The sequence below is a fragment of the Piliocolobus tephrosceles genome, chromosome 21 (assembly GCF_002776525.5).
Source record: "Piliocolobus tephrosceles isolate RC106 chromosome 21, ASM277652v3, whole genome shotgun sequence".
Classification (NCBI taxonomy): Eukaryota; Metazoa; Chordata; class Mammalia; order Primates; family Cercopithecidae; genus Piliocolobus; species Piliocolobus tephrosceles.
In genome coordinates, this window is record NC_045454.1 from 9,830,229 (window position 1) to 9,848,386 (window position 18,158).

The window sequence follows — 18,158 nt, forward strand, 5'->3', positions numbered from 1 at the left end:
CTGGGGGAGAGAGGTTGCAGTGAGCCAAGATCAATCATGCCTGGGTGACAGCGACACTCTGTCTTAAAAAAAAAGAAAAAGAAGAAGAAATAGAGTGGAATATAAAGCATCGTGTAATACAGGGTGGTATTTTTAAAACCTTTTTTTTTTTTTTTAGATGGAGTCTCACCCTGTTACTCGGGCTGGAGTGCAGTGGTGTGATCTCAGCTCACTGTAACCTCTGCCTCCCGGGTTAAAGCAATTCTCTGCCTCAGCCTCCTTAGTAGCTTGGATTACAGGTGCCCACCACCACACCCGGCTTTTTTTTTTTGTATATTTAGTAGAGATGGGGTTCACCATCTTGGCCAGGCTGTTCTGGAACTCCTGACCTTGTGATCTACCCGCCTCGGCCTCCCAAAGTGCTGGGATTACAGGCGTGAGCCACTGTGGCCGGCCTAAATTTTGTTTTTAATTGTATATATTTATGGGATGCAGTGTGATGTTTCGATACATATATAAATTGTGTAGTGATCAAATCAAGGTTATTAGCAAATCCATCATCCCAGACGCTTGTTATATCTTTGTGGTGAGAACATGCAAAGTGTTCTAGCTATTTTGAAGTATACAATCCATTATTGTTGACTATAGAGGGTGATATTCTTTTGTAACAGTATGCTGATACGACCGAGCGCGGTGGCTCATGCCTGCAACCCCAGCACTTTGGGAGACCGAGGCAGGCGGATCACTTGAGGCCGGGAAATCGAGACCAGCCTGGCTAACATGGTAAAACCCCATCTCTACTAAAAATAAAAAATTAGCCAGGCGCGGTGGCGGGCGCCTGTAATCTCAGCTACTCAGGAGGCTGAGGCAGGAGAATTGCTTGAATCCTGGAAGCGGAGGTTTCTGTGAGCCCAGATGGTGCCACTGCATTCCAACCCCGGCAACAGAGCAAGACCTTGTCTCAAAAAAAAAAAAAAAAAAAAAAAATGCTGATGCAAAATGATTTCTTACTGTGTGTCAGAATTTTGGAAGCCACTGGTAGACAGTCCTTAGTTTCACACAATGATTTTCAGACAACTGCCCATTCGTCAATTCCAACCACCTCGCCCCACTGCCAAAATCGAACATTTCTGGTCTCCCGGCGGCGCCGCCTTAGCAGGATCCGCCGCCAGGTGGCGCGCGCCCCCCGCCCGGAGTGGGTTTTGTCCCATCCCGGACTTACATCTTCCAAGACAGTGATTTCCTTCTGTTCGGGTCTCTTCCCGAGGATCCGCTTTACTCGTACTAGAAGCTCTGACCTCGAATGCAGTTCCAGAAGCAGAACCCTGCAGGGCGTTTCAGGCGGCCAAGAAGGGAAGTGGCTCTCCTAAGACCGTCCTGGCTTCGGTCCACGGCGCTCATTAAATGCCTCCCACGCCGGCGAGGTCCCCGTCCCCGGAGCTGGCGTCCCAGGGGTAAGGACACACACGAACCCTCCTGCCCCCATTCGCGACCCCGTCAGTGCAGGGAGGCTCCGGCCTGGGGCTGAAGAGCCGAGTCTCTCGTGCCTGACAGCACGGGGTCGAGCCCCTCCCGGCCACCTGCTGGCTGTGGGATCTTGGGCTTCGTGCTTGGCCTCGCTCTGCCTTGGTTTCCCCCACTGTAGTGATAGTGATAACAGCAGCCACTTCATAGGGTTGCAGGCTTTGCGTGAGTTAATAGACGCAAAGCGCTCAGAAGGGGGCCTGGCGTATGTTTGCTAAACCGATTGTTGAAAATTCTCAATTTACATCTGTGACAACTGAGGACCAGTTAGGGGTAGGGGTGGGGAACCCCGAAAGTCGGCTAAGTTCAGCCTCAGCGACTGGAGGCGGGAGGCGTGTTCCCTCACCTACAGACATTTCCCCGCCTCCCGCGCCGGCCCCTCCACCCCCAGCTGAATCCAGGCATTCTGATTTCAGCCATGGTCCTTCTCCTCCGGACAGCGCTCCCTGGGGGTGGGAGTGCACCCAGGCCCCTTGGCAAGGTCTGGGGCTGCCCTGGCGAAGCAGCCTCCCCTCCTCCTCTTCATTCCTTCCAGGATGGGGAGGGCCACGAGTCATCCAGATTCTATGATAAAGCGGCAGATTCCTGGGAATTGCAGGCAGCAGGGGTCCGGGAGAAAGTGCCAAGCTTGAGCCCGCTCAGTCACAGTGGGGGTCCCCGACCTGCAGGCCCTCCCCAAACACTGAAAGCTGAACTTAGCAGTGCTGGGTCATGCAGAATGGGCGCCTAGGAGGACCTCTGTTCTTACCAGTGGCATTTCTCTTTTCTCTCTCCCGTTTTTTTTTTTGTTTTTGTTTTTGTTTTTGTTTTTGTTTTGAGACAGAGTCTTGCTCTGTCGCCCAGACTGGAGTGCAGTGGTGCCATCTCAGCTCACTGCAACCTCCACCTCCTGGGCTCAAGTAATTCTCCTGCCTCAGCCTCCCGAGTAGCTGGGACTACAGGTGCGTGCCACCATGCCTGACTAATTTTTGTATTTTTAGTAGAGACAGGGTTTCACCACGTTGGCCAGGCTGGTCTTGAACTCCTGACCTCAAGTGATTTACCCTCCTCGGCCTCCCAAAGTGCTGGGATTATAGGCGTGAGCCACCGCGCTCAGCCAACAATGACTTTTGTAAAATGCTCATTGGGAGGGCTTTGCAAAATTGGTATTAGCAGCCGTGTTTATAATCTCTAAAGTGAGATACAGAACCAAGGTCTCTGGAATGAATATAACTAAGAAAGAATGAATGCCACCTGCACCCTACCTGCTTAGCCATTCTTTTCCTGAAAGAAGGCACAAAGAAATATTCTATGCCATGCCATCATATGTAGCATAAACATCATCAAAACTAGAAAACAGGGTATTTGGGGATTTCTGCATAGGTGCAAATGTAAAGATGAGGGAGGGGGGCGAATGATAACAAAATGAACCACGGTGGTTTCCTCTGGGGGCTGGAGATATCCTCCATGAGGCACAGACGTGAATTGCCTGGCGTTTAATGATGAGCTGTTTATGGGCTTGGATTGTGGGTATAAGGGTAATCACTTTATTAACTTTGAAATGTCGTGGTGTCATGTGCCTGTAATCCCAGCTACTCAGGAGGCTGAGGTAGGAGAATCACTTGAACCCTGGAGGCAGAGGTTGTAGTGAGCCGAGATTGCACCACTGCACTCCAACCCAGGCAACAAGAGCAAAACTCCATCTCGGGAAAAAAAAAAAAAAAATGTATGTGTACATTTTCATACATTTTCAGGTAGTCTTATTTCCCAATTTTTATTTATTTTTATTTGTCTTTTGAGGTGGAGTTTCACTCTTGTTGCCCAGGCTGGCGTGCAATGGCACAATTTCCGCTCACCGCAACCTCCGCCTCCCGGATTCAAGCAATTCTCCTGCCTCAGCCTCCTGAGTAGTTGGGATTATAGGCATGAGCCACCTTACCTAATTATATATTTTTAGTAGTGACAGGGTTTCTCCATGTTGGTCAGGCTGGTCTTGAACTCCTGACCTCAGGCGTTCTGCCCACCTTGGCCTCCCGAACTGCTGGGGTTACAGGCGTAAGCCACCATGCCTGGTCATTTCCCAACTTTTAAAAAATTAAAAAGAGGCCGGGCACAGTGGCTCATGCCTGTAATCCTGGCACTTTGGGAGGCCAAGGCAGGCAGGTCACTTGAGGTCAGGAGTTTGCGACCAGCCTGGCCAACATGGTGAAATCTCATCTCTACTAAAAATACAAAAATTAGCTGGGTGTGGTGGTGGATGTCTGTAATCCCAGCTACTCGGGAGGGTAAGGCAGGAGAATCACTTGAGCCTGGGAGGCGGAGGTTGCAGTGAGCCGAGATCGCACCACTGCTCTCCAGCCTGGATGACAGAGCAAGACTCTGTCTCAAAATAAATACATAAATAAATAAAGTAAAAATAAAAAGAAGACATTAAACAGTGCTCATTGTGGAAAGTGAATCTATGTGTCCTTAGTAAAGAAGATGAGAAGAATGGAGATGGCAGGGAAACTGACCGAATAGGACACATCAGACTGACAAAGTCATAACAAGTACCCCAAGTTGGTATCAAAAAGACTACATACTCTGACCATAATGCAGTTGCACAGTGACCGATAAGACAAAAATGGTCTCATGGAGCATATGAATCCCAAGTCGAAACTGAATGAGGCTCAAAGAAGGCTTCACATTGAAAATGAGACCATGTGTATGTGAGTGAGTTGTAATGAACCTGCTATATATCAACATTTATGTGGCAGAGCTGGGAGGGTGCAAAGAGGGATATCCTTCATCTTGTAGCATTTTTTTTTTAGAAAGGAAAAACTGGAAAATCATTAACATTTATAGTGTTTCAGTCCTACTGTGCACTCATTGTGCCTAAGTGAAGAGCTGGACCCGAAAGCTGCCTCGCCTTGCCTTTCGCCTTTCCTTTCCCTTCCCCTTTCCTTTTTTTCTTCTTTTCTCCCTCCCTCCCTCCCTTCTTTCCTTCCTTCCTTCCTTCCTACTTTCCTTCACTTTGTCACCCAGGCCGGAGTGCAGTGGTGCAAACACAGCTCACTGCTGCCTCAGGCTCCCAGGCGCAAACGATCCTCCTGCCTCAGCTCCCCAGGTAGCTGGGACTACAGGCATGTGCTACCACGCCTGGTTAATTTTTGCATTTTGTTGTTGTTGTTGTTGAGATGGGGTTTCTCCATGTTGCCCAGGCTGGTCTCAAACTCCTGGACTCAAGCAATCCTCCCACCTTGGCCTCCCAAAGTGCTAGGATTACAGGTGTGAGTCACCGCATCCGGCCTTGAAAGCTTTCTTATTTTTATTCCAATTGTAGCCTCCCTCCAGGATGTGGATTCACAGGTAACATGAGTGGTAAGTGTTTAAAGAGGACTTTCCCACATTTTTTTTTTTGAGATGGAGTCTCGCTCTGTCGCTCAGGCTGGAGTGCAGTGGTGCAATCTCAGCTCACTGCAAGCTCTGCCTCCCAGGTTCACACCATTCTCCTGCCTCAGCCTTCGGCGTAGCTGGGACTACAGGCTCCCGCCAGCACGCCTGGCTAATTTTTTGCATTTTTAGTAGAGACGGGGTTTCACCATATTAGTCAGGATGGTCTTGATCTCCTGACCTCATGATCCACCCGCCTCGGCCTCCCAAAGTGCTGGGATTACAGGTGTGAGCCACCGCACCCAGCAGGTCTTTCCTACATTTTTTACTTCCGTAAGGAGTCTCTGCAGTGTGAGTTCTTGTATGAACCATGAATTTGAGACCACACTGAAGGTTTTGTCATATTCCTTTTAGATTCACAGTTTCTCTCCAGGGTGAGAACAAATGTCTACTCAAGATGAATGAAGAGGAAAGGCTTTCCCTAGACTTTACCTGTGCAGGGTTTTGTTTTTTTTTTTTTTTCACATTTCTGTAAGATAGGAGAGTTCAGGGAAGATGTTCTCATGCATGCTAGCTGCTTGAGCTCCCTTCCAATATGTCCTCCTCACATGTTCAGTACCGTTAGAAAATTAATGAAGATTTTCCCACCTTCCTTTCATTCATAGCACTTCTCATCATTGTGAGTCTTCAGATGTTTTTTAAGTCCTGACGACTTTGTGAAGTCTTTTCCACATGTCTTACATTTATAGGGTTTCTCTCCAGTGTGGCTCCTTATATGTGTATATTTTGAGGACTCCCTGATGACTTTCCCACATTCTTCACATTCATAGGGCTTCTTCTGCACGATGTGCTTTCTTAAATGCTTATTAAGGTGTATGGAATATCTAAAGGCTTTTCCACATTTCCCACATTCATATGGTTTCTCTCCGGTGTGAATTTTCATATGTCTCATAAGGAATGACTGATAAAAAAAGGCTCTGCCACATTCGGGACATTTATGGGTTTTCTCTCCAGTGCAATGACTCTTGTGTGAACCGGAATTTGGAGCATTGGCAGAGGTTGCTCCAGTTTGACAATCCTTCTCATTTGTCTCTGCAGTATACGACTGCATCTGCATGGCATGAATTGAGTTATTTCTGGAAGTGTTCTTGCACTGAGTCAAATCATACATTTTCTCGCGAACATGAGTGTTGTGTGCCCTAAGGGATCCGTCTTCATGGAGAGCTTTTCCAAATGGATTCTGTTGGTGCCTGTTTGCTCCCGTCTCAATTTCATCACGTATATGATGCACAGTGTTCTGACTGCCAGTCCATGTGCTTGATTTCAGCTCTGTTTTTCTCCCACACGGAACCCACTGAATGTTCTGCCTCAAGACTTCATCGTGTCCGTTGTTTTCATGTGTTTTTTGACTATTGTTTAAGAAAGGATTATACTTGAAAATACTTGAGTCACATGTTAGGATACCTTGTCTTGTGGAATCTCCCTGTGAAGGCACATGCCTGCAGGTAGGTTTAGAGTGGTTCCTCATTTCATGATCTTCACAGGCGCTGACAGGAGATTCATCTTTCTCAGGGGCAACTGCAGGTGGCTTCACATTATTCGTCCCCTGCCTGTGTGGTCCCTCTCTTTTGGGGCATCTCCAGTCTTCTCTTAAGGTGGAGAGCTGGGAACTGATGCTTGTGAGACACACACTGTTGGCTTCAGGAAATGTTCTTTTAGGAAGAATATCCGGCTGAGGGGTTGCATCTTTGGTTTCGCACGGAGTCGCCCAGTCTGAAATACAGTGGCACAAAATTTAAATTCTTTCTTGAAAGTAAAGGTGGGTTAGAGATGATGATGACATAGGCAATGTCCATGTGGATTTCCCTTCCTTCCTTCCTTTCTTCCTTCCTTCTTTCCTTCCTTCCTTTCTTCCCTCCCTCCCTTCCTTCCTTCCTTCTTTCCTTCTTCCTTCCTCTGCTTCCTTTCTTCCTTCCCTTTCCTTTCTTTCCTTCCTTCCTTCCTCCTTCTGCTTCCTTCCTTCCCCTTCCTTCATTCCTTCCTTCCTTCCTGTCCTTACTTCTTTTTTCTGTCTTCTTTTCTTCCTTTCTTTTCTTTCTTTCTTTCTTTCTTTCTTTCTTTCTTTCTTTCTTTCTTTCTTTCTCTTTCTTTCTTCCTTCCTTCCTTCCTTCCTTTTCTTTCTTTCTCTTCCTTCCTTCCTTCTTTCTTCCTTCTCCTTCCTTCCTTCTTTCTTCCTTCCTTCCTTCCTTCCTTCCTTCCTCTCTCTCTCTGTCTCTCTCTCTCTCTCTCATTCTCTCTTTCTGTCTTTCTCTCTTTTCTTTCAACAGAGTCTTGTTGTGTGGTCCAGGCTGGAGTGCAGTGGCATGATCTTTGCTCATTACAACTTCTGCCTCCCAGGTTCAAGCAATTCTCTGGCCTCAGCCTCCTGAGTATCTGAGATTACAGGTGCGTGCCAGCACGCCTGGCTAGTTTTTGTATTTTCAGTTGAGATGGGGTTTTGCCATGTTGACCAGGCTGGTCTTGAATTCCTGGCCTCATGTGATCCACCTGCCTCAGCCTCCCAAAGTGTTGGGATTACAGGCGTGAGTCAACGCACCCAGCCTCTGTGTGGATTTCTTTCTAAATGTTCCCTCACTGTATATGATAAAAATGTGAAGGGGAAGAAAGCAAGAGGAAGGAAGCAGAGAAAGACCTCAGGGATTCCACAGTGTCAGGAATGTGATGATGGTAAGGTCAGGGGTTCAGCACGGAGAGCATCATGTTACTGAGGAATGGTTCTGCAGAGATCAAGGAAATGATCAGGAATTCTAAGTGGAAGAGAATTGGACAGAGAGTCCATGTGAAATTTTTATTTTTTTGAGTTGAGGGTCTCAGTGGGTTCCCCAGGCACTGGGCGCAGTGGCTATTCATAGGCTTAATCATAACACACTGCAGCCTTGAGCTCTTGGGGTCAAGTGATCCTCTTGCCTCAGTCTCCCGAGTAACTGGCTCCATGTGCAATTTTTTTTTTTGGAGATGGAGTCTCACTCTGTCACCCAGGCTGGAGTGCAGTGGCCGGATCTCAGCTCACTGCAAGCTCCGCCTCCCGGGTTTATGCCATTCTCCTGCCTCAGTCTCCCGAGTAGCTGGGACTACAGGCGCCCACCACCACTCCTGGCTAGTTTTTTGTATTTTTTAGTAGAGACGGGGTTTCACCGTGTTAGCCAGGATGGTCTTGATCTCCTGACTTCGTGATCCGCCCGTCTCGGCCTCCCAAAGTGTTGGGATTACAGGCTTGAGCCACCGTGCCTGGCCTCCATGTGCAATTTTAAGGAGAAAAGGAACAGGCCTTTCTCTGGGAAAAATGAATGTATGAGAGGATGGATAAAAGTCAAAAAACATAAGCTCAGCCAGGCGCAGTGGCTCATGCCTGTAATCCCAGCACTTTGAGAGGCTGAGGTGGGTGGATCACTGGAGGTTAGGAGTTTGAGATCAGCCCGACCAACGTGTTGAAGCTCCGTCTCTACTAAAAATACAAAAATGAGCCGGGCATGGTGGTGTGTGCCTGTATTCCCAGCTACTCAGGAGGCTGAGGCAGGAGAATTGCTTGAACCCAGGAGGCAGAGATTGCAGTAAGCTGAGATTGTACCACTGCACTCCAGCCTGGGCAAGAGGGTACCTGTTTTTTCTTTTTTTTTTTTTTTTCTTTTTAAATTAAAAACTTTTTTTTTTGAGACGGAGTCTCGCTCTGTCGCCCAGGCTGGAGTGCAGTGGCCGGATCTCAGCTCACTGCAAGCTCTGCCTCCCGGGTTCACACCATTCTCCTGCCTCAGCCTCCCAAGTGGCTGGGATTACAGGCGCCCGCCACCTCGCCCGGCTAGTTTTTTTGTATTTTTTAGTAGAGACGGGGTTTCACCGTGTTAGCCAGGATGGTCTCGATCTCCTGACCTTGTGATCCGCCCGTCTCGGCCTCCCAAAGTGCTGGGATTACAGGCTTGAGCCACCGCGCCCGGCAAAAACACTTTTTTAAGACAAAAAAGAACAGGGTTTTGTCATGTTGGCTGGGCTGGTCTCGACCTCCTGGCCTCAAGTAATCCTCCTCCTGCCTGCGCCTCCCAAAGTGCTAGAATTACAGGTGTGAACCACTGTGCCTGGCCTATAGGTCTCCTTAGCTGCTCTGTAGATAACAACTTGAAAATTACAAAGCATTAAGTTTTCGCTTTGAGATATTCCTTCAGGTCCTGCATTCTGATGAAATGACTACGCCAACTGGTCTGAGGAATGCTGTGAGAAACTGACGCACCAAAGAATGTACTTTCCTCATCCCGACGATTTCATGCCCCTTCCTCTGACCAATCAACATCTCCAATTCTCCAGTCCCTCGCCTTTCCTGATCCCCTTGAAAATGAGAGCAGTGGCTCACGCCTGTAATGCCAACACTTTGGGAGGCCAAGGTGGGCGGATCTCTTGAGGTCAGGAGTTCGAGACCAGCCTTGCCAACATGATGAAACCCCGTCTCTACTAAAAATACAAAAATTAGCCGGGTATGGTGGTGTGTGCCTGTAGTCCCAGCTACTCGGGAGGCTGAGGCAGGACAATTGCTTGAACCCAGGAGGCAGAGGTTGCAGTGAGCGGAGATCGCACCATTGCACTCCAGCCTGGGCAACAAGAGTGAAACACAGTCTCAAAAAACAAAAAAACGAGAACCCCAGAACCCCTCAGGGAGAAGAATTTGAGCGTCTCCTCCCATCTCCTCGGTCAGCACCAGATAATCATGAAACTTTCTCTGTTGCAAACCTTGCTGTCTCAGTGGCGTGAGCCTGTGGCTCTGTTACCATGCTGCTGGCTTACAAACCTGTTGGTCCTGTAATGTTCACATCTACCTGGCACTGAGATGCATGAATGCCTGGACAAAACTGCCCTGCACTGTTTTCAGACCACTTCTTCCTCCAAATGAGAGGGCAGACTGGGTTTGCCTAGCTGAGATCCTGTTCACTGGGCAAGCACGTGGTGTCAAGGAACTATGCCAAGACGTTCTGTGAAATGGACACAAGCTTTGGTTTGCTGGGGTTCCGAAGCTGACAATGTGTGAACAGAAGAGCAACAGTGGTCCCTCTACTTTTCTCATCAATGCACTAAAACGCTGCCAAAAGGGCTCAGAATGACCCTTTTCCTGTGTACCATGTTCACCTACATAAGGATCCCCCAAAGTCTGTTCGATCACCAAGAGAATAAAAATGTAATGCATTAGTTGGGCGTGGTAGAGCACGCCTGTAATCCCAGATACTCAGGAGGCTGAAGCAGGAGAATTGCTTGAGCCCAGGAGGCGGAGGTTGCAGTGAGCCGTGATGGTGCCATGTCACTCCAGCCTGGGTGACAGGGTGAGACCCCATCTTCATGAAAAGAAAAATAAAGGCTGGGTGTGGTGGCTCACACCTGTAATCCCAGCACTTCGGGAGGCCAAGGTGGGAGGATCACTTGAGGTCAGGAGTTCAAGACCAGCCTAGCCAATGTGGTGAAATCTGTCACTACTAAAAATACAAACAAAAATTAGCCAGGTTGGTGGTGTGCACCTGTATTTCCAGCTACTAGGGAGGCTAAGGCAAGAGAATTGCATGAACCTAGGAGGCAGAAGTTGCAGTGAGCTGAGATGATGCCACTGCACTCCAGCCTGGGAGATAGAGTGAGACCCTGTCTCAAAAAATAAAATAAATAAAATAAAATAAAATAAAATAAAATAAAATAAAATAAAATAGCAAACTGATTTCAGTTTCACGGTGAACCCTACATCTACTACTTGGGGGGCAACAGTTCTGTCTCTGGAATTTAACCCAGTTCCCATTTTCCAATGCACTTCCCAGAACACGGTTCCAAACCAGCACTGGTCCCATCACTAAGTGCAGGAAGGTGGCCTCCTTACCTATGAATGCCAGGTTCCTAGAGTTTTCCAGCATCACGTCTCTGTAGAGACTCCTCTGAGCTGAGTCCAGCAGGGTCCACTCCTCTTTGGTGAAGTTCACAGCCACATCTGCGAAGGTCACCGAGTCCTAAAACAGCACATGCGGTTTGGCTTAGTGGGGTGTCCTGTTATCGGTTTGAACTGTGACCCCGTTCTCCACAAAAAAGGTACGCTGAGGTCTTAACCCTTGGTACCTGCAAAGGTGACCTGATTTGAGAACTAGAGTCTTTGCAGGTGTCAATGAATTAAGATGAGTCTGTGGCCGGGCACAGTGGCTCACACCTGTAATCCCAGCACTTTGGGAGGTTGAGGTGGGTGGATCACAAGGTCAGGAGTTCAACATGGTGAAACCCCATCTCTACTAAAAATACAAAAAGTTAGCCGGGCATGGTGGCAGGTGCCTGTAGTCCCAGCTACTCGGGGGGCTGAGGCAGAGAACTGCTTGAACCCAGGAGGTGGAGGTTGCAGTGAGCCGAGATCATGCCACTGCACTCCAGCCTGGGCTACAAAGTGAGACTCTGTCTCAAAAAAAAAAAAAAAAAAAAAAAAAAAAAAAAAAAGGTGACATTGTACTGGGGTTGGGTGGGCCCTAATCCAATGACTGGTGTCCTTATAAGAAGAGGAAATCTGGCCAGGTGCGGTGGCTTACGCCTGTAATCCCAGCACTTTGGGAGGTTGAGGCAGGACGATTGCTTGAGGCCAGGAGTTCAAATCCAGCCTGGGCAACAAAGTGATAACCCGTCTCTACAAAAAATAAAAACAATTACCCATGAGTGTGGGTGGGCGCCTGTAGTCCCAGCTACCCAGGAGGCTGAGGAGGGAGGACTGCCTGAGCCTGGGAGGTGGAGGTTGCAATGAGCTATGATCCTGCCACTGCAGTCCAGGCTGGGCAACAGAGCAAGACCCTGTCTCAAAACAAACAAACAAAATATATATAAAAGAAGGGGAAATGTGGACAGAGGGAGGGACACAGAGGGAAGAATGCCATTTGGTGAGGGAGGCAGAGACCGGAGTGATGAGTCCACAAGCCAGGGAATGCCAAGGATGCCAGTGACTACCAGCAGCTAGGTAAGAACGTGGAACAGGCTGGGCGTGGTGGCTCAAGCCTGTAATCCCAGCACTTTGGGAGGCCGAGACGGGCGGATCACAAGGTCAGGAGATCGAGACCATCCTGGCTAACACGGTGAAACCCCGTCTCTACTAAAAAATACAAAAAAACTAGCCGGGTGAGGTGGTGGGCGACTGTAGTCCCAGCTACTTTGGAGGCTGAGGCAGGAGAATGGCGTGAACCCAAAAGGCGGAGCTTGCAGTGAGCTGAGATCTGGCCACTGCACTCCAGTTTGGGCGACAGAGCAAGACTCTGTTTCAAAAAAAAAGAACATGGAACAAATTCTTTCTTGGAGCCTCCAGAAGGAACCAACCCTGCCGCCATTTTGATCTTGGACTTCCAGCCTGCAGAACTGTGAGAAAATCAATGTCTGTTGCTTAAGCCACCCCATCTGTGTTAGTTACAGCAGCCTGAAGAGCCTAATGCAACAGGAAGAGCATACACTCGATTGGTAGAGATTGACATCTGGTCGTATGACTCAGGTGCTCTTTCTTCTGAGACAGGGTCTTGAGCTGTCACACAGGCTGGAGTGCAGTGGTGCAAACACAGCTCACGGCAGCCCCTAACTGCTGGGCTCAAGCGATCCTCCCACTTCAGCCTCCCAAGTGGCTGGGACAACCGGCACACACCATCGTTTGTGGCCCTGTCTCAGGAAAAAGAGTACCTGAGTCCCGCGACCGGACTTCAGTCTCCACCAGTTGACCAACTGTGTGTCTTTCTGATGCATTAGCCTGTTCAGGCTGTCATAACAAACAATCACAGAGCGGGGGCTTAAAAATCCTTAAACCCTGGCCAGGTGCGGTGGCTCATGTCTGTGATCCCAGCACTTTGGGAGGTCGAGGCGGGCGGATCACCTGAGGTCAGGAGTTCAAAACCAGCCTGGCCAACATGGAGAAACCCCATCTCAACTAAAAATATAAAAATTATCCGGGCGTGATGGCAGGCACCTGTAATCCCAGCTACTCGGGAGGCTGAGGCAGGAGAATCACTTGAACCTGGAAGGCGGAGGTTGCAGTGAGCCGAGATCACACCATTGCACTTCAGCCTGGGCAACTGAGCAAGACTCCGTCCCCAAAAAAAAAAAAAAAAAAATTTGGAGTGGGGCACGGCTCAGTCCACTCCTTGTTATCTGCAGGTCACGACAGTTGCGGGGGATGCTGCCACCAGGAGAGCACTGCCCGCTGCATAAATGCCTAGTGTCCCCTGCAAGACCCTGAGTTCCTTAAGACAAAGACACTTTCTTTTTATTTTACTTTATTATTATTTTTAGAGACAGAGTCTTACTCTGTCCCCCAGGCTGGAGTGATCAGCCCTCACTGTAGCCTCACCCTCCTGGGCTCAAGCGATTCTCTCACTTCAGCTTCTTAAGTAGCTGGGACGACAGCCATGCACCACCATGCCAGGCATTTTTAAAATATATTTATAGAGACGAGGGTCTTGCTATGTTGCCCAGGCTGGTATCAAACTCGTGGCCTCAAATGATCCTCCTGTCTCAGCCTCCCAAAGTCCTGGGATTACAGGCTTGAGCCACTGCGCCCCACCAAAGACACTTTCATCTCCTTTCTTAGTGTGCTTTGCAGCAGGACGTGAAGCCCACAGGCAGCCAGGATGAGGCGTGGGAAGGACTGGTCGGTACTGGGGTGGGGGTGGTGCCATGAGAATCCCAGGGCAGCGTCTCTCTCCAAGCAGAGGTGCAGAGACCTGGGACAGCACGGCTGGCGATGGGCCCTGCCCGGCTGCATGCGCTTTACCTAACTCCCAGCCACAGGCAGAGGCACATTCACTCTCCTGGGAGAGGGTGAGCTGCCAACTCACCTGGGACATATTTGTCACCAACGCGACGGCCAGTCCTGGCTTCCCCGTGTTTCCTTCAAGGAGGCAGGCGAGGTAGAGCTTGGGAGAAGAATGGAGCTGTGAGAATCCAGGCACCCTGCCTTCCCCACACTCGTATGTGGACCCTGCCTGACATTAATCTCAGCATATAAATGCATGCGTGCACACACACCCCCCCCCCACACACCCACACTCCCTAAACCCCTCACACCCACACACCCACACACACACACACCCCACACACACCCCCCACACACCCCCCACACACCCACACTTCCCAAACCCCTCCCACCCACCCACACACACCCACACACACCCACACACACCCACACACACCCACACACACCCACCCACGCACACCCACACACACCCACACACCCACACACACCCACACACACCCACACACACCCACCCACCCACGCACACCCACACACACCCACACACACCCACCCACACACACCCACACACACCCACACACACCCACACACACCCACACACACCCACCCACCCACGCACACCCACACACACCCACACACACCCACACACACCCACCCACGCACACCCACACACACCCACACACACACCTATATTTTAATTTAATGTTTTAAAGACAGAGTCTTGTCCTGTTGCCCAGGCTGGAGTGCGGTAGTGCAATCACGGCTCACTACAACCTCAAACTTCTGGGCTCCAGTGATCCTCCTGCCTCAGCCTCCTGAGTAGCTGAAGGTACAGGCATGAGCCCCCATGCCCCCTGATTTTTCATATTTATTTTCATAGGAATGGAGTCTCACTATGTTGCCCAGGCTGGTCTCAAATTCCTGGCCTCAAGCAGCAATTTTTTTTTTTATTGAGGTGAAATTTGCATGTCATGAAGTTAACCATTTTAAGTGAACAATGCAGTGGCATTTAGTACATTTGCAATGTTGTACAAATGTCACCTCTGCCTAGTTCCAAATAATTTTCGCCACCACAAAATAAAACCCCATCCCCCTTAGCAGTCACTTCCCATTCTCCCCTTCACACAGCTCCTGGCAGCCGCTGATCTAATTGCATTTTTTTTTTTTTTGAGACAGAGTCTCCCTCTGTTGCCGAGGCTGGAGTGCAGTGGCATGATCTCAGCTCACTGCAGCCTCCGCCTCCCTGGTTCAAGCAATTCTCCTGCCTCAGCCTCCTGATTAGCTGCCATTACAGGCCCCTGCCATCACACCTGGCTAATTTTTTATACTTTTAGTAGAGATGGGATTTCACCATGTTGGCCAGGCGGGTCTCGAACTCCTGACCTCCAGTGATTTGCCCACCTCAGCCTCCCAAAGTGCTGGAATTAGGGGTGTGAGCACCATACCTGGCCCATAGCAGTATTCATTATAGTCCAAAGTAGAAACAACCTAGTATTGATCAATGGATGAACAAAGAAAGCAAACGTGGTCTATCCGCACCATGGAATATTATCCAGCCATAAAACGGACTGAGGCACTGACACACATTACAACACGGGTGAGCTCTGAAAACAGGATGCCAAGTGAACGAAGCCAGACACAGAAGACCACGGTGTATGACTCCATTGAAAACGAAATGTCCAGCATAGGCTAATCTACACAGACAGAAAGTAGATCAGAGGTTGTCCAGGGCTGGGGGAGATGAGGGACTGGGAGACGACCACTGAAGGATACAGGGCTTCTTTTGGGGGTGATGGAAATGTTCTAAATTTGCGGGACGTACACGTCTGTGAATATACTAAAAACCATTGAATTGCACCTTTAAGAAGGTGAATTGGGCCGGGTGCGGTGGCTCACGTCTGTAACCCAAGACTCCGGGAGGCCGAGGCAGGTGGATCACTTGAGGTCAGGAGTTCGAGACCATCCTGGCCAACATGGTGAAACCCCATCTCTACTAAAAATACAAAAATTAGCTGGGCGTGTTGTCAGGTGCTTGTAATCCTAGCTACTTGGGAGACTGAGGTAGGAGAATCAGTTGAACCTGGGGGGTGGAGGTTGCAGTGAGCTGAGATTGCACCACTGCACACCCCAGCCTGGGTGACAGAGCGAGACTCTGTCTCAAAAAAAAAAAAAAAAAAGTTTCAAATATAAGATGAAAAGTGTTCATGTTACTGGGAAGTCAGATTTTTAGTGTAAGAGGAAAAAGTTTCAAATATAAGATGAAAAGGCTTTATATCATCATGAACACACACACACACACACACACACACACACACACACACACACACACACAATGTCTCCCTGGTCAGTCTATTCATAGAAAATGCTTAGTAGAATTAACAAGCAGGAAGCGATGAACACCCTTGGAGACATGGCTGGTCCGGGAACAGGAAATTTCCAGTGTGAGCCTTGTGGTGCCAGATGGCAGGGGAGCTGCTCGAGACCGCGTTAGGAGGATGCACAGCGGCCGGAAAGGTCTCCCAGCGGCCCGATTTGAACTACAAAGTGAATCATTGCAATGGATGGAAACACACTGAACACTAAAAATACCTGTGTTCATAATGATACCCAGAAAGAGAAAGCCAGAGGGGGAAGAAAACCACAAGCCTTGGTTAATAAAGAGGAAAAATTAAGCCTTTACTTTGCCTTTCCAATAAGAAAAGAAATGGAATAGCCTTACTGATGACAAAACTGTACAGAATTCCAGCTACATATTTATTTTTTATTTATTTTTGAGACAAGGTCTCATTCTGTTATCCAGGGTGGAGTGCAGTGGGGAGATCTCGGCTCACAGCAGCCTCCCGAGTGCAAGTGATTCTGCTGCCTCAACTTCCCAAGTAGCTGGGACCGCAAGCGCCTGCCACTACACCCAGCTAATATATATGCATATATATATTTTTTAATTTTTTTTTTGAGACAGGGTCTCATTCTGTCACCCAGGCTGGAGTGCAGTGGCACGATCTCAGCTCACTGCAACTTCCACCTCTCGGGTTCAAGCAATTCTTCTGCCTCAGCCTCCCAGTAGCTGGGACTACAGGCTCGGGCTACCATGCCCAGCTAAGTTTTGTGTTTTTAGTAGAGATGGGGTTTCACTATGTTGGTCAGCCTTATCTCAAACTCCTGACCTCAGATGATCCGCCTGCCTCGACCTCCCAAAGTGCTGGGATTACAGGCGTGAGCCACGCGCCCAGACCCAGCTACATGTTTAGATGGGACAATTGAATGTTTTAAATAAAATCACCAATTTGGGCTGGGTTTGGTGGTTCACACCTGTAATCCCAGCATGTTGGGAGGCTGAGGCAGGAGGATCACTGAAGCCCAGGATTTTGATACTGCCCTGGGCAACGTAGCAAGGCCCCGTCTCTACAAAAAAATTACAAATTAAGTGGGCACGCTGGCGTGCGCCTCTAGTCTCAGCTACTCAGGAGGTTGCCGTGGGAAGATCATTTGAGCTCAGGAGGCTGATGCTGCAGTGAACTATAATTGCACTACTGCACTGCAGCTTGGGTGACAGAATGAGGTCCTATCTCAAAAAAAACAAAACAAAATAAAAACAAAAAACAAAAATCCTTTTGCAACCCTAATAAAACAACTGATTCAGGAAATAAGACAACTTGGTGGACACAGAAAGGGGAGGCAGTCATTAGCAGGGTACGAAGGCGTCACTCAAGACTTGCTGGGCATAAAGGGATGCAACTTTAAGAGGTAAGGCTCTGTGGGTGCGGTGGCTCAGGCCTGTAATCCCAGTATTTGGAAGGCTGAGGTGGGCGGATCACCTGGGGTAGGGAGTTCGAGACCAGCCTGACCAACATGGAGAAACCTCATCTCTACTAAAAATACAAAATTAGCCGGGAGTGGTGGCACACGCCTATAATCCCAGCTACTCGGGAGGCTGAGGCAGGAGAATCGCTTGAACCCGGGAGATAGAGGTTGCGGTGAGCTGAGATCGCGCCACTGCACTCCAGCCTGGGCAACAAGAGCAAAAAAAAAAAAAAAAAAGAGGTAAGAGGCTCTCTCACCTCCAGAAACTGCCCACCGATGTTAGCTTGACTTGTACAGGGACAAACAGCCATTATAGTTACACTGATGTGATGAACACACCACCTACGATGTATCTTCCATTTTTATTTTGTTTAAATTTTTCTTTGTTATTATATGTTTTTCGAGACGAGGTCTCGCTCTGTCACCCAGGCTGGAGTGCAGTGGTACATCTCAGCTCACTGCAACCTCTGCCTCCTGGGTTCAAGGGATTCTTCTGCCTCAGCCTCCTGAGTAGCTGGGACTACAGGTGCCCACCACCATGCCTGGCTATTTTTTTTTTTTTGTATTTATTTTTAGTAGAGACAGGGCTTCACCATGTTGGCCAGGCTGGTCTCAAACTCCTGTCCTCAGGTGATCCTCCTGTCTCAGCCTCCCAAAGTGCTGGGATTAGAGCCACTACGCCCGACCTACCTAGGATGTTTCTATCTCCCTCCCTCCCTTCCTCTCT

At 49.0% G+C, this 18,158-nt stretch overlaps 1 protein-coding gene across 4 annotated transcripts in view; it reads right to left on the reverse strand.

The window, feature by feature from the left end:
• Positions 1–5,038: 5,038 nt before the first annotated feature.
• The window catches only part of ZNF114 (zinc finger protein 114), an 18,996-nt gene continuing 5,876 nt past the window's right edge, over positions 5,039–18,158 (reverse strand). For 3 of the 4 annotated variants that reach the window (XM_031934918.1, XM_023182694.2, XM_031934919.1), the window contains exons 4-6: positions 13,716–13,793; positions 10,754–10,880; positions 5,039–6,627 (exon numbers count right to left, since the gene is read on the reverse strand). In XM_031934918.1, coding sequence (XP_031790778.1) covers positions 5,510–6,627; positions 10,754–10,880; positions 13,716–13,724 — 1,254 coding nt within the window. In that variant the 5' untranslated portion in view covers positions 13,725–13,793 and the 3' untranslated portion in view covers positions 5,039–5,509. Of the gene's footprint in view, positions 6,628–10,753; positions 10,881–11,559; positions 11,698–13,715; positions 13,794–18,158 lie in introns of all 4 variants that reach the window. The other variant, XM_023182693.1, reaches the window with a different exon arrangement.